We start from the raw sequence: 23315 nt of genomic DNA, 5'->3' as shown, positions 1-23315 counted from the left end.
AAGACTTGAACTAAATTGAAGCCCATTAATTTAGCACTGCACTAATCTGCAAAGTAGTTCGGACCACAGAAGGGCAATGAAGTGGGGGGTAGGTTTGTGTCCAGTCATGCACCTTGGATTCCAAACTGAGTAGAGAAGTAAGGAAAGGAAGAAGGGGATGAATAAGAAAATAGCCGGTTCAAGCATTGAGGTCTGGGTGTAGAGAACGAAAAGTTGTGCGTGAGCGCGTAAATTTCATGAACTTGGTTTCAGAATTGGAACGCTTTGGCCATGACAAGTATTCCCACCAAAAGCCATTTCTCGGTCCTTACGAAGCTAAGGGCACTGGCGACAGGCTCGCCCGAGACTCACGCGCGCCAGCGGAGCCCGGACACCAAGACCCGCAGAGCAACGGCCCGGCGCGTGCGCAGGGAGCGCGCACTCGTCGCGCCTGCGCACAGCGTCGCCACCGCCCCGCCCGTTCCGTGTGCCACCCGCGCGGGGCTGAATGGGCTTCTGGGACAGCGCCCGCGGCGAGTAATTGGCGGTTCCTCGTCTTCGCGGGCGTCAGTGACTCGCCTTCCCTCGGCCAGAAAGCCTCCGCCTGGGTCCGCGCAGGAGGAGCGGGGCCTCTGAGGGGAGCGGCGACCCCCGCCGGCCTCGGTCTCTTTCCTTGGCGGCGGCGGCGGCGGCTTCTTCCGTAGGACAATATGTTCAAGAGAATGGCCGAATTTGGGCCTGACTCCGGCGGGAGAGTGAAGGTCAGTGCCCGGCCCGCGCCTCCCATCCGGGAGGGGCTCTCTGCGCCCCGGCTCCTCCCAGCCCTGCGTGGGGAGGGCCCGCCGGTTTCCCTCTCGCGCCTTCTCGCCTCGGTTTGAACCGTGGTTTCTAGTCGGAGAGCGAGTCACAGCCTCGGAGGGAAGAGCAGTGTTTCATTGGGCCCCATCTTCACAGCGTCACCACCTCCCTTCCATCCCCACTGAAAAACAAACATGGTGGTGGCTTGGGAAAGCCGGACATGGCTGCGGAGGAAACCAGCCACTCCGAGCTGGGAACTCGCGGCAGCGGTGCTGCCAGCCCAGGTCACCGGTAAGCTGGGGGTGCCACCCCCCTGGCTGTGAAGATAATAACGAGCAAATATTTGACACTCGCTTGCCGCGGTGCCGCGCACAGTGGCGAAAAGCTTGACCCGATTCTCTGACTCAGCCCCTTACAGCAGCCTTCCACAGGCAGTATTTACAAGAGCGGTAACTAAAGAACTAGGGGCTCGAGCATGTCAGGAAACTTGCCCAAGTTCATGCTGTTTCCAAAGCCCCAAACCTACAGCCAGGATAACTAATCAAGGCATGCACAGAGCGCTGCCTGGCATAAATGTTAGCTTCTTTTGTTTTTTAAGTTATTATCATAGAGCCTAACGTAATGTTTGACACGGTGGCATATTTCCCTCCCACTGTCTTACATTAAGGCAGGACCCACTGGGTTTCCAACGTAACCCCTATTTTTGTGCCTTATGATTTTTATTCCTCGCAGAAAGGAAATTTTTTAGAAAAAGAAATCACCCACTTTTGCACCAATCTAATCAATTTTGAAGAATCCTTATGTCATATTGTTTGTACATAATTTTAATTATACTGTGTTTACAACTGTCCTACACAGCCCTTTAATATCACATGTTGAGTGGGAGTTCTCTGAAAATTTCAAAAGTTACTGGAATTTATTGTAAGGAGAAAGAGATGCCAGGTAAAACTCATACCATGTTTCCCTGAAAATAAGACCTAGCCGGACCGTCAGCTCTAATGCCAGCTCTAATGCGTCTTTTGGAGCAAATATTAATATAAGACTCTGTCTTATTTTACAATAAGACTGGGTATAATTAATACAATATAATACCGGGTCTTATATTAATTTTTGCTCCAAAAGACGCATTAGAGCTGATGGTCCGGCTAGGTCTTATTTTCGGGAAACATGGTAGTACTGGAGAAGCTTCCTAAACATACATGTTTTGCCCAGCATTTTGGGCAAGGTTTTTTTTTTTTGTTTTTTTTTTAAATTAGTTTCATGTGTACAAAACAATGTAATAGACATTTATGGTTTATATCCCTCACACAGTGATAACCCCCGTCCTTGGGCAAGGTTTTGCACTGATAGGAAAGTATGTGTTACCAAACAAAGGGTTAAAACAGGTTTTGTAGAAGAACTTAAAGAACTTTCTATACTTATAATCACGTTAAGTTCTAAAAGTTTCTAAGTTTAAGTCCAAAGTAATGTGAGGAGATTAGGCCTGTGGTCCTCAAATGCTTTTCCACCAAAGAGGGGTGTGAATTAGTCATGTAAAGCTTTAAAATTAGGGCCTTAGTTCTCTAGTTACTATGTATGTGGTCTTGTAGGCATCTTTTTCCAATTAGGTAAATTTCATCCAGGTAGAAAGTCTGTTGACAGTTGAGCCCCTTTTACCATTGAGGAACTTTGCGACTTCCTACCAACACTATAGCAATTGTGGGATCTATTATCCACTTACCACGCTATGACTCCTTGTACTCATTCATTCAGGCCTTGAACCGAAGTCCCCATCGGTTACCACAAAAGTGTCAGACCCTTACTGTGATTATTTAAGTTCTCCTACAAACTGTTTGCCTTCTTCTGAACTAACTTTAGGCTAAAAGTATTGGATTTGTTAGTTATCCAGCCACAATTTAAAGTTTTTTCATTTGTTCACTGCTTTTCCTCATTTCTTATTGTTGATTACATTGGCACAGCATTTTTCACATGTGGTCTGGTCTATCTTGCTCTTTGACCTTCAGATACATTTCTTACTATTGAACAATTGGTCTCAAATTCATTGCAACATTGCAGCATTTTGTCTTCACTTGAAATTTTTTCTCTCCATCATAATCTGTCAACACTCGCTGCATTTACACTTACACGATGTGATGAGAAACATGTCTGTACATCTCAGAACTGAGCACAAATGTAGCAATCATACCATTGGCCAGTGTTAAACAAGCATCCATCATCCAAGTGCCACGTTATCATTATCTGAATCTGACTGTAATATTTAACATTCTTATTTAGATCAATTATTTTATTTATTTATTTATTTTTAAAAAGGGCACAGCTCAAAGTGGCCCATGCGGGGATCGAACTGGCATCTCTGGTGCTACCAGCACCACGCTCTAACCAACTGAGCTAACCGGCCACGCCCCGTAGATCATAATTTTTAAAAAGCCCTTTCCTAAGCATTAATATTTTTGAAATTGTGGGTTTGAGTTGCTAGTTGTAGTTATGGTTTTTCTAATATTGATTAAAGTAAACACATAAATAATTAAATATGTTTGCTCTTATTCTACCTAAAATCCTTTCCCAAATTGCCTTTAATATTTGTATTGTGCTTTGGAAAAAACTGCTATGAGCTGATAAATAAGGACATTACCATCAGGTGATGGCAGTCGAAATTGGCAGTCTTTATTCCAGAGTGTTACTTTAAACTTTGTGAATAAAGAGCCTTTTGTGTTTCTTTTCAGAAAAATCCTCACAGTACTTTACATGTTTTAAATAGACTTTTTCAAAGTGGGAACATTGTAATTAATCTGGTGTTTAGTTATTTGTATTAATATGAAATGAGGATAATTGTTTTATTGAGAGAATTCCATTTTATAAGCAAACTTGAGGTTGTTAGATTGTCTGCCATTTCATAAAACAAGCTTTCAGAGCTCTTATTCTGTTTATATGGGTAATGATACAATATTAATTGGTTTTTAAATTATCTTTCTTGTAGGGGGTTACTATCGTTAAACCAATAGTTTATGGTAATGTTGCTCGATATTTTGGAAAGAAAAGAGAAGAGGATGGACATACCCATCAGTGGACAGTATATGTAAAACCATATAGAAATGAGGTAGGCACTGCTTTTTCCTATAACTTTTTTGAAGCTATAGTTTGTCTTGATTGAAGATAAATTGCAGTATTATTTTATAGTGACTTTCTGATTATATAATTGGTCCTTTTTAGAAATGTTACCCCCAAAAAAAGTTGAAAGAATAAAGTGAGAGCTGTTATCTTCATATAACTGTTCAGTAGAAATCAATTTTTCCAAAAATATTTTCTAATTAAAATTAAGTTACAGTAACAAGAATTACGTTATAAACATAGCACATCTTCCAATCACCACGGCTTACCTTAGCCTAGTATTTATTTGATCAGGTGTTTCAGGAATAGTAGTTAATTTTTTTTTTTAATTTTATTGGGGAGTATTGGGGAACAGTGTGTTTCTCCACGGCCCATTAGCTCCAAGTCATTGTCCTTCAATCTAGTTGTGGAGGGCACAGCTCAGCTCCAAGTCCAGTTGCCACCCTCAGTCTTTAGTTGCAGGGGGTACAGCCCACTGTCCCATGTGGGAATTGAACCAGCAACCTTGCTGTCGAGAGCGCATGCCCCAACCGAGTCTTCTGGCTGCCCAATAGTACTTAGTTTTATATTTTATTTTATTTTTTTAATTTATATTGGGGAACAGTGTTTTTCCAGGACCCATCAGCTTCATATCAAGTCGTTGTTTTCAATCTAGTTGAGGGCGCAGCTCACTGGCCCATGTGGGAATTGAACTGGTGACCTTGGTGTTATGAGCACTGCATTCTAACCACTGAGCCAACTGGCCGCCCGCCCCCAGTAGTTAATTTTTAAGTGATAATTTGGTAATAAAACCATCAGAGAAGATAAAAGACAAAATTGCTATATAATCTGGCTGCTGGTAATTTTGTTTTGTTGCTGAAGCTCTAATGCCTGGAATGTAGCCAGGACATAGTAAGTATTCAACAGATACTTATTGAATGAATAAACTATTCCTCTGTTTAAACCTTTCAAAGTCCACACAAAAACTTGTATATGCATGTTCGTAGTGGCATTACTCATAATAGTTCAAAAAATGGAAATAACCCGAATGTCTCTCAACTGATGAATAAATACAATGTGGTGCATCCGTACAGGGGGTATGATTAGGCAATAAAAAGAAATAATGTATTGACACATGCTACTACCACGTGGAGAGATTTAGAAATACTATTTAGAAATACTATTTAGAAATTTAAAATACTATGGTAAGAGAAAGAATCCAGACACAAAAGGCCGCATATTGTATGATTCCATTTTTATAAAATGTCCAGAATAGACAAATCCATAGACACAGAAAATAGCTTAGTGGTTGCAATTGGGTAGGAGGAAGAGGGATTTAGGAGTGAATGCTAAGGGTATGGGGTTTATTTTTGTGTGATAAAAATGTTCTGAAATTGAGTATGGTGATGATTATACAACTTTGTAAATATACTAAACACGAGTGAATGCTACACTTTATATAGATGAATTGTGTGGTATGTGAGTGTCTCAATAAAGCTGTTATTTTTAAAAAAACTTTCAATGATTACCTATTGTCCTCATGATAAAGTTAAGATTATCATATTTTAGAAAGCATGTCAGGATCTTTCCCTATCCTGTCTCCGCAGCATTATACCTTGTCTGTGTTTGCCTCATCATTTCCTTATACCTACACTCTACCAATATTAAATTACTCTCAATTTCTCAAAGGAACACTCTTAACACCTCTTCATTCCTTCCTTCATTCCTACTGACTCGAGCCTCACTGTTCCTTTAGGTCTTAATTCCAGTGTATTTTCTTTAGAACTACTTTCTTGATCTCCAAAAACTGTTCGGTGCCCCTCCTATGGTCTTGTTCCTCACACCTTCATAACACAGATTACACTGAAATGCTGATTTTCTTGTCTGCCCCCCTATTCCACAGGGAGATCTTGAGGATCAGACTCTTATTTACCATTGTAGCATCCGGTACCCAATATTGGTAGTCACTAGTGTTTGTAGAAAAAAATGAATGAAAGTATTTCCAAAAGAATCTTCAAAGACACTTATGAAAATCTGCCTCAAAAAAAATGTTCACAATATAATGTTAAGTGATGAAAGCACATATTAATATATCATTACAGTATGATTCCAATTTAAAAATATACATGTAGATAATAAGCACAAAAAATTCCTGAAAGCAAATAAAAAGATTAATAAACATTACTATTTAGTGCGACTTATTCTGTTTTGTGTTTTCCTATTTTTCTATAATGAATTATTTTTGAAAAAGCCATATTCACTGGGAGAATCCCTTTTATGTGCCAGAAGTAATGAATATGCTCCTGTGCTTCAAAATAAAATTAACAAAAGGAGCAACAGTTTTAGGTTCCTTAGTTTAGTCGACCTTAGCTTTATATAATGTAATTTTGCTCTTTAAACTTATTAATTCTTAGATTTGCTTTGTTTTATATGGTTATTTCTTTAAAAAATATTGGAAGTGTACTATATCTCTCAGGTATAACTCATGTTTTTGTAGAAAATTGGATTCCATAATATTTGAGGGGAAGTGTATTTTCTAAAATTAGGTACATATGCTCAGTGTATTTCCCTACTAGTTTTTTTTTTTAAGTCTATGGCAGAACTAATTAATTCCTCTGTATTTTAGGATATGTCAGCGTATGTGAAGAAAATCCAATTTAAATTACACGAAAGCTATGGCAATCCTTTAAGAGGTACAGTACAGTTTTTTTATTTATAATATACAAATTTAAAAAGAGCTAGGAAACTATTAGTAATTTATAATTTTTTTTCCTCTCTTTTCAGTTGTTACTAAGCCTCCATATGAAATTACTGAAACGGGATGGGGTGAATTCGAAATAATCATCAAAATATTTTTCATTGATCCTAATGAAAGACCTGTGAGTAATGGTAATCTTTGCAAATATAAAATAGATTTTTAGTAATTGCGAAAATGTAACACTACTTAATGAAGAGCTTGTGATATGTTGACATTTGTATTCAGATATACTTTATGTAAGCTTATGACATGGTGTATGTTGCCATGAATTAAGATTTTTCATTTTTAAGAAAGTGCCTTCCAAAACTTTTATTTTTCAATATAGATAGGAGGAATACAATGTGAACATTTATTGGAAAGAAACCATGGAAATCGTATGATTACTACAGCAAAAAAATTAAAATTCATTAGTAATAAACAAGTTGAATCCATATGCTGCCTGAAATGAGAGTATCCAGTTTTTTATAGTTAAAAGCCCTAGAAACAGTCTTTTTGCTTTTTTCAAGCTGCCATCAATACCAGCAGCTTTTCTTTATATCTTATTCACGAATGCTTTTGTATAACCACAGACTTTTTCATCTTTTGATTTCTTCTTGTCAGATTGTTGCTTAATAACGTAAAAAGTCCCTTGAAGCTTTCACTTTGATCCTTCAGCACCTTGGTGAGGTTGGTGATACCCTCATTTTAGATGTGAGAATACTAAGGCTTGGAGCTCAAGTCACGTGCTCAGTTGTAGCACCGCTGGTTTTTGAATTCATGTATTTACATTCAGGCCTCACACTTTCCATTACTCTTTCTTTTGACTAAAACCACTAAACATTTTGTTTTTAAACCTATTGGGTGACAGCTCAGTTATGGCTCTCTCCTTTCACGTTTGTATGGCTGGTGTTTAACTCCATTTTCAGGGCTTTGACTTTCATTACCATTAATTTTCATCTTGAGAAATTCAGCTCATTCCTTTAGCACCAAACATTTACACTTTAATTATGAGATTACATTTTTAAAATTGTATGTGCTTTCAGAGGAGTTAAGCATGACCTGGGCCAGTGGTTCAGAGAATTAGTTTCGAACTGGCTGCATCAGAAGTACCTGAGGTGTTTTTTAAAAATCCAGACTCCTGGGCCTCATCCTCTGGAAAGTGATCCAGTAGGTTTGGGGAGGGGCCAGCGCACAGGCGACTTTGATGCAGTAAGATGTAGACCCATTGACCTCGGCCTTACTCTCCTTAGGGAGGAATTCCTTCAAGCCATCTCTTAGATAAGAATCTCCTTTGGACTTGCTGTCTTCAGCGTGGAGGATATTGACTTCTGTCCTTAAGTGAGACATCCTGTTCAGGTTTGGGTAGTTCTAGTTCTAAGAACGCTCTATTTTAAGCTTCCTGGAACTTTTTATTAATAACTATTCATACATTAGTTTTCTTTTCTCCTGAATAAACATCTGTGGCTCATTTAAATGTTTTCCATGTGATAGGTTTCCAGATCTCCTACCATTATTGTTATCCTTCTAGAATACTTTCACAAACATTACATTCTCTTTGGCAAGAAAGTATTAAATATCCATAATTTGCAAGATATTGGTCAAATATCATGATACAAAGATGAAACACTGTTCCTATCCTTAATGAAAATAGAGCACAGACTTCAGTTACTGAGAGGGAGGGAGAACGAGAAGTTGGTGATATTACTAGAGCAGAAGCTCTTTTTAACTTTGTAAGATTGTTTTGAATTCATTTTTATTTTGAAAATATGCAGCCTTACCTGTCTCCTCATTTGTTGTCTCCCCCTCAACGCCAATTGGAAAATACATCTCGGAAAGAAATTTTTATATCATGTAACCTCATTATGAGACAGTTTTCAAAATCCACTCTTGGAAAAGGAAGATAATATATGATATTTTGCACTCCTGTAGTGATTAATTTATTGAAAAAGTTTTCATATATAGATAGCTCTACATAGGCCTGAATTTTATTCCCCCAAAACTGTTGTAGTGTTCTTTTAGTATAATGAAACGATTATACTTTTTCATTAGTTGGCTCTTACAGAAAATAAGTCATATTAAGGTGGTTTATTTAAAACATAAAAGAAAGACATGGGTAACTTGTGATTTACTTCTGTTATCCAGTAACCTACTATAGGTCAAGCCATTGAAAAAGGAATGGTTGTTTCAAAAAGCAAAATGCTAAAATTGGATTTTTATGCCTAGAAATATCTCTGTGAAAAGCATAGACATTTTCATTGCTTTACGAATCTTCAAACACTGCTCAAAATTGGAGACATCTGGCTTGAAATTTTTCATTGCCTATATCTGCATGAATGCCTCTGGGAGTCTAAATAATAAATTTAGGGAATGACAGTTTTATGATGTAGTTTTAAATTTTCCTGAAATTATAAAAGTCAGACATACACATGGTTTTTAAAATAAAAAGTACAAATTTTTTATATTAGTTTCCTATGGCTGCCATGATAAAGTACCACAAACCAAGTGGCTAAAGACAACAGAAATTTATTCTCATGGTTCTGGAAACCAGAAGCCCCAGATCAAGGTGTTGGCCATGCTCTCTTCAGAACCTCTAGGGAGGATCCTTTCTTGCCTCTTCTAGTTCCTGGTAGCCCCACATTTCCTTGGAAGCATAACTTCATTCTCTCTCCATTGTCACGTGGTCTTCCCTCCCTCCCTGTCTCTGTGTTTCTTTTTATAGGGATACTAGGCATATTGGATTATGGCCCACTGTAAAAACTTCATCTTAGCTTGATTACATCTGCAATGACCCTATTTCCAAGTCAGGTCACATTCACAGGTAGTGAGGGTTAGGACTTCAGCATATCTTTTGTGGGGACACAATTCAACCCATAAATCTCCCCCCCCCCCATCTCTCTGGCCCTTTCCCCAGGAAAACCAATTACTGTTTTTAGTTCCTCTAGAAATTACTCCCGTGCATCTCATTTATTTAAATCCCTAAGTTGGAATTTTTCAAATTTAGATAGTGCCTATCAACTCCTAATGATCCTTTTTCTTTCCAACCTTTTTACATTTTGCTGGAGGAATTTCTTCAGAAAGGATGCCTGAGAAATACTTTCAGAGCCATTGCTGTCTGAAAATATCTGTATTTTTTACTTTATACTTGATGTTTGGGTGAAAAATTCTAGGTTCCACAGGAGGATATACTCTTTTGTTAATGAGTGAGGGAAAAGAAAGGAAGGTTAACAGGCCCACCTACCCCACAGCATTCTCGATTTCTACACCTGCCAATGTGGAGCTGGGAACCTCTGTGGGCTTCACTGGGAGCACTAGCTCCCACCTCTGATGCGCTTCTCCTCCTCATGGTTTCAGGTTGTGGATTTCCCTGTTATGTTTTATCCATAGTCTCACCTGCTTGTGTCTATTCCAGAAATTTGTCGAATTACCTGCTTTAAATATGGCAGATGATTGATGCATGCTCCTTATAATAATTTTAGCAAAGTTTTGGAAAATTCTTTGAGGCCTCTGAATTGGTTTCTATTATACAACTTTAACATGAACTCTGATGTTTTGCCAGCTGGGTTTTATTTTGCTCAAGTAATCACACATTGTGCTGTAAAACTTTTCTTTTGATGTCTTACTAGGCCTGATTTTAAGTATTTTGAAGACATGTTGCTCTTGCCAAAGTGAATTATCACTGACTTTTTGTTTGTTACTTATGTAATAATCTTATAGATCACCAAAGAAATTATCTTGCCCTCACTGAGCATTTTAGTATTAGTCATTCCTTTTGAAAGTATCAAATCTTTTCCCCCCACGGCAAATGTGTAAACTTTAATCTTCACAGAATAACTGTCACAATTAATCTAATTTCACTTGTATTAATAAAAGAATTTGTCTCAATTATTTCCCAGTTTAATTTCCATTGCTGTATCTTATGTTATTTTTATATATAGTCTCCCTCTTGAAATGCTTTGTAACAGATCCTTACTTACTCTCTTCAAAACATTCATGTTTAGTAGATGTGGATGGATAGTAATACCTAACAGGAAAATAAAAGTACAGAGAGTTTGGGTGATTTGCCACAGTAAATTGTAGTTGAGACAAGATCCTGAATAGGATATCTTTACTAATGCTAGTCTCTAATTCAGTTATAGCAATGACAATGTCTCACAGTGATGATGGTGACCATTGCACAGACGTGATGTCTTTTTATTTCACAGGTAACCCTGTATCATTTATTAAAGCTATTTCAGTCAGACACCAATGCAATGCTGGGAAAAAAGACAGTGGTTTCAGAGTTCTATGATGAAATGGTAAGAAGATTTTGTAATGAGAGTTTTAAAAGCATTTTAAATTGTAGAACTTTAAAGTTATTGGGCTTTTTTTCATTCTATCCCATTAGATATTTCAAGACCCAACAGCCATGATGCAGCAGTTACTAACAACATCTCGTCAGCTAACGTTAGGAGCCTATAAGCATGAAACAGAATGTAAGTGCCATGAGTTCGTGTATGTATATATTTTTTCGAAACACAAAATACCTTTTAATTGATGCTTCACCGTGTGGGAATGCCCCCTATAGGCACAGATACAGGTTCTGGTTCCTTAATTTTTTTTTTTTTTTAAGAACAACTCATTTTTTAATCATTTTACTATTTATACCATAATCATGTCTAAATTGGCAAATTGCTCCCACGACAGACAGAGACCTGTCATGCAAAGAAAAATAAGTGAAGGTTTTCATAGAGCTTGAGGAGAGAAGTACCACAGTGACATGGGGATGGCTGCAGCAATCTCAGACAGCAGCCATGTGTACGAGTGCGTAGGAAAAAAGTACGCCAGCAGTGGTTGCCCTAAGGTCACTGCTGTTTCCTAAGGGGAGTTTCCTAATATGCTTGGTAAGCCCATCACTTGTAACACAGATGTAAATGGAATAGGGTGACACTTTTGCAAATCCTACAAGTTCTTGGGCAGGTTGGTTGCTGAAATTATGATTCTGCAAAGGTAATCCCATAAATGGATATCCAGGGAAATTTTATAACCAGTGAAATTCTTAGGCCAAAACCAAACAGCTACATATACCAAGCCTGTGAACTAAAATGGTGCCATGTCAGAGCCTCTGCAAGAACCAGAGGAGAAAAGATTATTCAAACAGAAGATCCTTATCCTGCTCTTCAGCCAGAAGATGCACAGCCTCTGTCGCCTTTCCAGTTCCCTTCTGTTGCTCCAATTGCTTCTCAGCTTTTTCCTTGAGAATCTTTTTCTTGTGTATTTTCTTTAACCTAGAACTCTTCTCACTCTCATTCAGCTCTGTGATGATACAAGCAAGGGTACATTCGATCTGGGGAACGATGACACATTCAGTGGCATTTACCAGCCTCTTGGCTATCTTAACAGCTTCATCCAAGTGCAAAAGTAGTCTGCAGCGAGGTTAGTTCCCCCAGTGGTTCCATTGCGTTGGCATAATTCTTTAATTTAGCCAGTTGATCCCCACCTCTGGCTAACCCAGTCAGTGCATAACTGTCAGTTCCTTCATGGTAATGTTCAAATACTTGCAAAGTAACACCTGCTGCGTTATCTTTCTTTGCTGAATCGTCACTTGGGCTTTACTTACGTTTTGGATACTGTGGTGCTTAAGTCCCCTGCTGTGAAGTTGGCCTCAGCAAGTTAAAAGGCAGCTTCTCTCATCACTTCACCCATTAACATTTTAGTCTCTGTGATCTTTAGAATCTGTCGAAGTCAAAGAGTTAAGGCATCAGATTGTTTTCTTCAGGAGGTTTCAACTTGTCCTGTGCTCCTTTTAATCGAGCTTTCATGATGGTCTGTGCTATTCACAAAGGAAGTATTTCCGTTCAATCTTTGCCCAATATTCTGATGATGACTCTTTGTTTGGCTCGGGTCCCTGGCCAGGCAATCGTGGCTGCAACAGACCCAGCCGTAGTGCCTTCCTCTGTGAGAGTCAGGAGTTGTCCATGAGTTCATAATCCTGAAAAATAATGTGTTCTGTAATGGTGAAAGGATTGTGTGGTTAGTAACCAGGAACTTTTTTTCTAATGCTACATATAGGTAAATTTTTTAGGAGTTAAAAAATAAGATGTATTACTATAGAACAAGTAAAAGGGATATTTTGAATTGTTCCTAAAGTCAGCCTACTTTTAAAAAGGTAAAAGACAGCCTCTCACAGTCTCTGAAATACTGTTTGTTATTTTTACTCCCTAATTACATTTAAGCATAACTTTTCTTTAATCTTGCTTAACCTGTCATTCAGTCATTTTCTCTTTACTAGTCTTTGCTAACAGTCTGCGTAAAGAACCTTGCAGAACATAATCATACTTTTGTGTACTGTGAACTAGTTTATCTCTCTCTTTTTTCAACCTATATCATTTTACATAGTTTCAGATTAATACTAAGGTGGAGAGTACCAGAATGCCACATTGACAATCAATCACCTTATATTTTCCCTCTAAGCTGACATGGTCTCAGAATACTCTACACACCCCTCCATGCACCTACTACCCATCATTTGCACTTGGCACTCAAGATGAAACCTGTTTGCCATCCCTGTGTTAACATTTACGTCACCATTCATTCAGCTGTTCAATAAAATGGTCTTTTATTTATTTGCTCACAACATATATTGAGCACCAGTTATATGCCAGGCGTTGTTGTAGGTTCTGAGGACAGCAGTGTTCAATCCAGACAAAAAGCACTGCCCTCATGGAGCTTACATTCTAGTGGGAGGAAGACAGACTTTAAATAAATAGGATAACACATGTGAGGTCATGATTAGGTAGCATGGAGGAAAACAAAGCAGGGGAGAGAGCACCTTTGGTGGGAGGAGATGGCTGGAGTTTTAAATATCAGGTCAGAGGATGCTTCCTGAGGTGGTGGCATTTGAGCAAATACCTAAAGGAGTAAGGAAGTGAGCGCTGGGCTATCTGAAGGAAGAATGCTGTCTGTGGGGGAGCAGCAAAGGCAGAAGCCCTGAGATGAGTTTGCCTGGCACATCTGAGGAACGGCAAGGAGGCCAGAGTGATGAGAGGCGCATGAACAAGGGGAAAAGGAGTGGGAGATAAGGTCAGAGAAGTTCCCAGGGGCCTGGATCATATAGGGATTGTGGGGGGGCTGAGCACTTCAAATTATTAAACTGACGGACAGGTGAAGTCATTTGTGGGTTTTGAGCAGAAGAGTGAAAGTGTAAGACTAACATTTTAAAAAGATCAATTACCTCGGCTGCTCTGTTGAGAATAGACTGTAAAGCAGAAAGGGAAGAAGCAGAGAGGCTGTTCCAATAATCTAGATGTGACAGAAGGCTGGGGTGGACCAGAGTGATTGCAATGGAAGTGATGAGAAGGGGTCAGATTCTGAATCTATTTTGAAGATGGTTTGAATAAGATGTCAGAGAAGGAGACATGTTCAAAGATTGACTCTTAAGGTTTTGGGCCTGAGGAACCAAAAAATTTGTCATTGCATTTTTTTATAGAGATGGGGAAGTCTGGGAGAGGCAGACTTTGGGGAAAGATTAGCAGTACAATTTTGGTCATGTTGGATGTGGGATGCCTGTAAGACATCTAAGTGTTGATGTTGAGAAGGGAATTGTACCCAAAAGTCTGATATTAAAGGAGAGATCTAGGCTGAAGATAAAAATTTGAAAATTAATGTACAGAGGGATTTATAAATTGTGAGCCCAGTGGTATCATCAAAGGAGTAAGTGAAGATCGAAAAGAGGTCCAAGGACTGAGCCATGAGCACTGCAACATTTAGAGATTAAGGAGATGACCAGCATAGGAAATTAAGAAAAAGTAGTGAGTTTGGAGGAAGAAAAAAATAGGTGTCTGTAATGTCCTAAAGCCAAGGGCAGAAAGTGTATCAAGAAAGTAATTTGCTGGGCCGGCCCGGTGGCTCAGGCGGTTAGAGCTCCATGCTCCTAACTCCGAAGGCTGCCGGTTCGATTCCCACATGGGCCAGTGGGCTCTCAACCACAAGGTTGCCGGTTCAATTCCTCGAGTCCCACAAGGGATGGTGGGTTCCGCCCCCTGCAACTAAGCTTGAACACGCACCTTGAGCTGAGCTGCCCCTGAGCTCCCCGGTGGCTCAGTTGGTTGGAGCAAGGGCTCTCAACCACAAGGTTGCCGGTTCGACTCCCGCAGGGATGGTGGGCTGTGCCCCCTGCAACTAGCAATGGCAATTGGACCTGGAGCTGAGCTGCGCCCTCCACAAGTAAGATTGAAAGGACAACAACTTGACTTGGAAAAAAGGCCTGGAAGTACACACTGTTCCCCAATAAAGTCCTGTTCCCCTTCCCCAATAAAATCTTTAAAAAAAAAAAAAAAAAAGAAAAGAAAGAAAGTAATTTGCCATGTCCTATAAGCTGATAGGTCAGGTCAGATGAGGGCCAAGAAATGGGCTATACACATATATATAAATAGTAAGGTAGAGGTGTTTGATGACCTTAACAGGAGCAGTTGAAAGAGAATAGTAAGGGCAAAAGATAGTTGAAATGGAGAGAATGAAATGAGAGAGAGGCGCTATGGACACCTCTGTCTTGGAACTTGCAGTGATAGCAGAAGTAGGGTAAGGGTTCTAGACGGTAGTGTTTTCAGGGGGAAATAAACCAGTATATTTCTAGGTTGAAGGAAGTAATCCAGTAAAAGAAGGCATGAGGGATGAGAATGATATTTAACCATTATTGGTTATAGCTGTGTTTTGTTTGATTTTTATGAAACCCATGACTAGGAGTTAAAAGATCTGAATACTAATTATAATTTTGCCACTTGGTAGTCATTTAAAATTTAAAGTCATACTTATTTAAAACTTGTATGCTTCACTTCTACATCTGCAAAAATATTTACCTGGCCTACTTTGTTATGAACATAAAGCAGATATGTTTATGATCACTTTGAAAAGGTAAAAAAGGACCTAATATGTTATTTTAATTTGTTATTGGACATTTCCTCTCCATAGATCTTTCTCCCATACCATGAAATGTGCCCAATTCATAGAGGAAACTTTCTTTTAAAATTCAAGTGACCACTGTGTTGTGCTTTCATCAAAACTACTTAATAATTAATTAATGTATAATAAATATAAATAATGTGTTTAATAAAAAGGCTTTTCTATAAATGTGTTTTTTATATATGTAAATGTATTTTTATGTGTTAAAGCTTATGTACGGAGCTGTACAACCTTGGGAAGTTTTTATCAGTAAATATCAGTATTATCTTCAGTTTATTTTCTTAGCAGTATCAAATCAGTAAGGAAGAAACAGATAATTCCAAAAGTTGTACTGGCACAGTTGATAAGATTTTAAGAGGAAAATTTAATTTAGATAATTATTTCATAGCATTACCAAAACAAATTCTAGCTTGATTAAAGATAGTTAAGTGTTTTTTTAAAGTCAACCAACCTATTGTTTAAAAAATTAGAGAAATGACTGTCTGTCCTGGCTACGGTAGACTTTTTAAATTTGAGGTGTTAGAAGAAATCACATTAAAAGAAAATTAAACCTGATTTTGTAAAAAAAAAAAATTAACTTCAGGGCAAAGAAAAACATAAATTTACAGAAAATATGGCAAAAGATTAATATCTTAAAAACTAAAATGGACAAATAAAATAATAAAAATTTCAAACTTCAATTGCTAAATGGACAAAAGACAGATGAAAGAAAAGATCACTAGTGAATAAAATGGGAAAATATTTGACTCTGCTAGTAATTGTAAAAATGCAAACCAAATAATAATAGGTGGCTGTATTTGAATTAAATTAGCAAAAGGAATCTTTAATTGTTGTACCTAGTAAGGATGTGATAAACCTTGCATTCTCGTGAATTGTTTGTATGCGTAAAAATTGCTTTAGCCTTTTAGGAAAGCAATTTGGGAATATTAAAGGCCGCAAAAAGATACGTACACTTTTACCAATTTGAGGGCATTATACTCAATATTTGGTAATAAGATATCAGGTTTATTGAGTGCTTACTGTTTGTGCTCTTCTAAATCTGTTCATGTATAAAATTTAAATCTGTAATAACTTTATTAGGTAATCCATTCAGAAAAGGAAACTGAGGCATGGGGTGGTTAAGTAATTTGCCCATGTTAATGGAGCTAAACAGTGGTAGAGCCTGGAGGAAATCCCAAGTAGCCCTCAGAACTTAGGCATTAAAAAACTTAGTAATATTTTTAGATAGAGTAATACTTAGGATAGAGGTTGCTCATTATGAAGCATATTAAAAGTTTGTAAAGATATTTGTGCTAGTAAACCCATGAAAATGTAAGCACTAATGATCTAGCTTTTAATAATTGCTTCTACAAGGAATAATTAAAATGATAGTGAACACTTAATGAGAGCTTACTGTGTACTCGACAAGCGCTTTACATTTCTTAACTTATTGAATACCATACTAACCACAGGAGGAAAGTGCTATTAGTCCCATTTTGTAAGTAAAGACCCTAGAGCATAGAGTCGATAACTTGCCACAAATCAGCCAGGATTTAAACACAGAGGCTGTACTCTTAACCAATAAGCTGTTCTATCTCTGTGTAAGAGCCTTACAGTCTGTGCTTCAAAGCAGTAGGTTATATTGGCTCTGCAAAAATAATTATCCTTCTTTGATTTACTCTAAGTTGCGGCTTCATTTGGAAATTTAAAACAGAAATGTTTCTTTTTTATGTAAGCATGTAATATATAGAAAGCGGAAAACTGGAACAAGCTAAAAGAAGTTTTAAAATGTTTTCCCCCAGGATCTTGTTGCTAATTAACCTAGGTCTTCTTCCAAATATATTGTGCCCTTTGAAATCTTACCATTTGTCAAAAATAAAGTGTAACTATAAGACAAGTAATAACAAGTGTTGGCGAGGTTGTGGAGAAAAAGGAACCTTCATACACTGTTGGTGGGAATGTAAATTGGTGTAGTCACTACAGAAAACAGTATGGAGGTTCCACAAAAAATTAAGACTAGCGCAACCATATGACCCAGCAATCCGTCTTCCGGGTATCTACTTGAAAAATTTGAAAATACTTATTCGTGAAGATACTCGTCTATATACCACTGTGTTCAATGCAGCATTATTCACAGTGGCCACACATGGAAACAACCAAAGTGTCCTTCAATAGATGACTGGATAAAGATGTGGTATATATACAATGGAATACTACCTAGCCATAAAAAAAGACAAAAAATAAAGTGTAACTAAAGCAAGAATCCATGTCTACAGTGAATGCTGTCCTTCTGACAAATGAGTTAAGTCAGTATTCCCGACTAGATTTAAAACTGTTACAGTCATACAGACTTCTTATTATTTCCCAAATGTATATGTGCTGTTTTCCAGGCCTGCTGTGTCTACTTATCTACATAATTCCTTTCTCATTCTTTAAAACTTAGTTCATGTTTTACTACTGCCAAAAATCCTGCCTTGATACACACATACCATTTCCCCTTGGTATGAATCCAGTCTGCCCACGGCTCCCTGTGATTATCTCACAACACTGTACTGCATTTTCCTTCCTTGTCTATCTCCTGCCTCTGTACCCCAGCATCTAGCAAAGTGCCTTTCACTCAGTGTATGTTTTGTTGGGTTTTTTTTAGATTTTATTGGGGAAGGGGAACAGGACTTTATTGGGGAACAGTGTGTACTTCCAGGCCTTTTTTCCAAGTCAAGTTGTTGTCCTTTCAATCTTAGTTGTGGAGGGCGCAGCTCAGCTCCAGGTCCAGTTGCCATTGCTAGTTGCAGGGGTCGCTGCCCACCATCCCTTGCGGGACTCGAGGAATTGAACTGGCAACTTTGTGGTTGAGAGTCCACTGGCCAATGTGGGAGTGAACCGGCAGCCTTCGGAGTTAGGAGCATGGAGCTCTAACCACCTCAGCCACTGGGCCGGCCCCTCAATATATGTTTTTTAATTGATGTGAGGAAAGATGGAAGAGGGAATAAAAATTTCTTCATCGTGAAAGCACTGTAAACAAAATCTAAAGACTGTTTCAAACCATGAAAAAATGTATTCGTATTATAAATGACTAGTTTCTTTAATATATAAAGAGCTCTTTCCTACACATCAATAAGAAAGGCCAGTAGCCAATAACTAAAAACATCTACATAGCAGAGGAAACCATCAATAAAATTAAAAGGTAACCTACTGAATGGGAGAAACTATGATAGTTGCAAATCATATGTCTGATGAGAGGTTAATATCCAAAATATATAAATGACTCATACAACTCAGCAAAACAAAAACTGGACAGAAGATCTGAATAGACGTTTTTCCAAAGAAGACATACACACACCAGTAGACATCAAAAGATGCTCAACATCGTTAATCATGAGGGAAATGCAAAACAAAACCACAATGAGATATCACTTCACACCTGTCAGATTGGCTATCATCAAAAAGTCAACAAACAAGTGTTGGCGAGGATGTGGAGAAAAGGGAACTCTCTTGCAATATTGATGAGATTGTAAATTGATGTAGCCACTATGGAAAACCGTATAGAGGGTTTCTCAAAACTTAAAAAAAGAACTATCATATGAAGTACCATATGATTCAGCAATTCTACTTCTGGTTATTCAAAAAGAATGAGAACTCTTAATTTGAAAAGATATATGCACCCCCATATTCACTGTAGCATTATTTATGGTAGCCAAGATAAAGGGACAACTTAAGTGTCCGTTGATGGATGAATGGATAGAGAAGATGTATTTATATAAACAATGGAATACTATTCAGCTGTAAAAAAAAAAAAAAAAAAAAAAAATGAAATTTTGCTATTTGCAACAACATGGATAAGCCTTGAGGGATTATGCTAAGCGAAATAAGTCAGATAGGGAACAACAGATACTGTATGATCTTATATGTGGAATTCAAAAAAACAAGCTCATATATAAAGAGAACGGATTGGTGGTTGCCAGTGGTGGGAGGTAGACAAAATGGGTGAAGGAGGTCAAAAGGTACACTCTCTTCTTTTTGATAAAGGTAAAAATAATTTTACATATAAAAGCAATAAAAGAAATTACAAAGAAAATATGTATTGTTTTGGCAATATAAATACTTACATGTGTTATAAAATGTATCACCAAAAAAAGTGACCAGCAGCGAGCAAAATAAGAAAACATTATTGCATGTTTTTAACATGCTCGATGTTTTACATATACATACCGTCTTCACTTGGATCCATGGGGGACTGGTTCCAGGACCCCCGTGCATACCATAATCCACTGATATGCTCAAGCTCCTTATATAAAATAGTGTAGTATTTGCATATAACCTCTGCACATCCTCCTGTACACTTTAAATCATCTCTAGATTACTTAAATAATACCTAATACAATGTAAATGCTATGTAAAGAGTTGTTATATTATTTAGGAAATAACAAGGAAAAAAAGTACATGCAATCATCGTAGGCCTACCTGCATAGTACACATTAGCAACAGCATAACATTTTTTTCCCCAATATTTTCCATCTACGGATGCAGAACCTGTGGATATGGAGGGCCAACTGTATTGCTTAATCCTCATGAATTCCCTGAAAAATACATAGTTTAACCATATCATGCAGAAAGACGAGATTGAAGGAGACTTAGCGATATCAGGATTTAGCTAATAAGGGGCCAAAAGTATATTTGAACTCGTCTTTCTGATTTCAAAGTGTTTTGTTTGTTTTGTTTTTTTCACAAAACCTAGCTGCTTCCAATTAGGGATCATCTTATATCAGCAAAAGTAGAACTATGCTTAACTAGTCAGCAGCAGCAATAACCGGAAATATCCACAAGATGGAAATGTTGGATGAAAATACAGATTTTTCTTTGTAAAACAGTGCTACATTATCCAAGTGGAATATTTAAATAGATATATTTTATTTTGCAGTAGTGATATTTTCTTTAGTAATTTGTTAGGTAGCCAGCTAGAATGTTTTAAATGTCATTTAATGTTCCCTGTTATAATAGTAGTTAATAACACTTTTTATGTGCCAGATAGTATTCTAGACTCTTATATACATGAATTCATTTAAAATCTCAACAAATAATATTATGAGGTGTTTGCTATTATAATCTCCATTTTAGAAATGAGCATAGAGATAATAAATAACTTACTTGGAGTAGCACAGCTAATAAACAGTAGGGCTGCAATTCAAACCTAGACAGTTATTGCTATCTTTTTTTTTAAAAAAGATAGGGGTTCATTTACCAGTGTGATTCTGTTTATGTAAGTTTTACCTGAGTGTATGTAATTTTTACCTGTATGTATGTATGTATAGTATGTATACTATATACATTTAGTGTTCTTATTAGCTGAATGTCTCTTGCATTATGTGTCCCCTTATTTTCAAATTAATATGTGTATGGAGAAAAACAAGGATATTGTGTCTTAAAATTTTTACTATGAATTTAAATATTAGTGGCCAGAATTTCATTCTTAGTTATAGAAAACATCTGAGATCCTCTCTTGGGAGTTCAGACTTTCTTGTCCACACCCCTATGTGTAATGTTATATATCTTAAATTGTGCACATTTCATCATGGAAACACTGACCTCAGGAAATGCCTTATTTATTACTCTATGACATATCTTAGTTATATAAGAAAAATGAAATAAGTCAATAAAAGTATGTTTTCCTCAGTTGCAGAACTTGAAGTGAAAACCAGAGAAAAATTGGAAGCTGCGAAAAAAAAAACAAGCTTTGAAATTGCAGAGCTTAAGGAGAGATTAAAAGCAAGTCGTGAAACTATAAATTGTTTAAAAAATGAAATTAGGAAACTCGAAGAAGATGACCAGACAAAAGAAATATAAAGCTCTGAAGAGAACTTGATAGTAAGCTAAACTGAAAGCAAAGTGGACGTCAAAGGAGAAATAGACTGCAGAAGCCGTTTCTTAGGGCTGCTGAATGGGTAGTTGTTGACCATAGATTCTCAGCAATGTGGTCAAAGTAGTATTTGTACTTTTCAAGCAATCTTTAATGTGAAATATATGTATATAATAAGAATGGATGCTGTATAGGCATTTTATGAACCCATTTTAGGGTAAGTCTATGATGTTAAGCACCATTTAAAATTTTTTTATTGCATTGTACTAGGATGTATAGCTTATCCTTTCAACAGGCATCAGAAATTCATTATGAAGTATAACTTGTACAAATTTCATAATTCCCTGCTAGTTAGAATTAGTGGTAAAATTAATGTGTAAATTTAATTTCTTAAGTTCTTACCTGCCCTCATCCTGATTCTTTTGTATCTGATGTGCCCAGTACCCAGTAAATACTCAATAAATGTAGTTTACTGATCCTGTTTCTGCTTCATGATGTGTTTCTTTCTCTTTGAAGCGCCCGGAGCTCTCTCATGGTTAATAGTATATCCATACTATTGTGATCACATATCTCTTATTGGCACCCATTGTAGCATACAGAAGCTCTTTGCTGGCAAAGCTATAGCTTAAGTGTTCTGCCTAACTACCACAGAGAAAAATTGAATCACTCATGCATGTTCCAAAGTCACGTAGGAAGCAGCTGTACATCACCTTCACATACTAACCCTAATTCCTCTACCTTTTCTTGCTCAGCCTCTCCTGTTCAAATCCACATAAGTTACAAAGCTCCTCAAAATGGCAACCTTGCTGCAACAATGTGGATGAACCTAGAGGGTATCACGCTAAGGGAAATAAGTCAAAGACAAATACCATATGATCTCCTTATATATGGAATCTAAAAAACGAACACAACAGAAACAAACTCAGATACAGAGAACAAACTGATGGTTGCCAGATGGGGGGAGAAATTGGGGGACTGGGTGAAAAAGGTGAAAGGATTAAGTACAAATTGGTAGTTACAAAATAGTCACAGAGATGTGAAATACAGCTTAAGGAATATAGTCAATAACGTAATAACTGTTCATATATATGGTGTCAGATGGGTGTAAGATTTATTGGAGGGATCACTTTGTAAGTTACATAAATGTCTAACCACTATGCTTACACCTGAAACTATATAATACTGAATGTCAACTATAATTGAAAACTAACTAAAATTTTAAAAAATGGCAACGATGCCTATGCCTAATGCAGGGATTCTGTGTTCTCTGTAGAGTCCTAACTGGCCACTGTAGCACTTTAAGACACTTTTTCTCCATGGTGGATTGGTGACTTTTTACTTTGTCACTTTATTTTTTAAGTTGTGGCATTTATAAGCCTTAGGGAGGTTGTGGAAAGGTCTCTGTGGTATAAAGTTTCTGCCAGGGGCCCTCTGGGTGTTGGAGGTAGCACTTTTAATTGTGCCAGGTGTCATTCAGATTCTACCTCTTTCTTCTGCCTGTAGTATAGGCTAGGGCCTGGGGATGGATCAGAAAAACTAATGGGGGAAGAGTCTCATTCGACCTGAGGAATCCTGACATGGGAGATCATCCTTCCGTATTCTAGTCAAATTAGCCCCTGAGAATGTATTGGTCGTAGAACTAACATTCATGGAGATAAGTCTGACTTTATGCATGGATGAATACAAGAGTTCAAAATACAGCATCACGGCTCAATTTTGCCCTCTGTCAGCTCTCATTTCTGTGTTGGCTTTGATCTCAGTAGGATCTCCCAGGAGTGCAGGGAACTCTTATGACTCAAAAATAAAAAGACAATCCAATTTTAAAATGGGCAGAGGATGGATAAACATTTCTCCAAAGAAATACAAATGGCCAATAAGCACGAGAAGATGTTCAACGTGATTAGGAAAATGCAACTCAGAACCCAAGATAACCACTTCATACTC

The 23315-nt window shown here is 37.5% G+C and overlaps 1 protein-coding gene and 1 pseudogene across 1 annotated transcript; one reads left to right on the top strand and one right to left on the bottom strand.

Annotated features, from left to right (window-relative positions):
- Positions 1–464: 464 nt before the first annotated feature.
- YEATS4 (YEATS domain containing 4) lies at positions 465–21852 on the top strand. Its single transcript, XM_019749001.2, has 7 exons — positions 465–740; positions 3755–3874; positions 6491–6557; positions 6649–6743; positions 10804–10896; positions 10986–11073; positions 21189–21852. Exons 1-7 carry the CDS (start codon positions 690–692, stop codon positions 21356–21358), a joined length of 684 nt encoding a protein of 227 aa, XP_019604560.1. The 5' UTR covers positions 465–689; the 3' UTR covers positions 21359–21852.
- On the bottom strand, positions 11727–19745 carry LOC109456551 (V-type proton ATPase subunit D; annotated as a pseudogene).
- Positions 21853–23315: the final 1463 nt, after the last annotated feature.

This window comes from Rhinolophus sinicus, linkage group LG02 (genome assembly GCF_036562045.2).
Source record: "Rhinolophus sinicus isolate RSC01 linkage group LG02, ASM3656204v1, whole genome shotgun sequence".
NCBI classification, from domain to species: domain Eukaryota; kingdom Metazoa; phylum Chordata; class Mammalia; order Chiroptera; family Rhinolophidae; genus Rhinolophus; species Rhinolophus sinicus.
The sequence above is the reverse complement of the archived record's forward strand: the minus strand, read 5'-3'. Positions and strand labels throughout refer to the sequence as shown.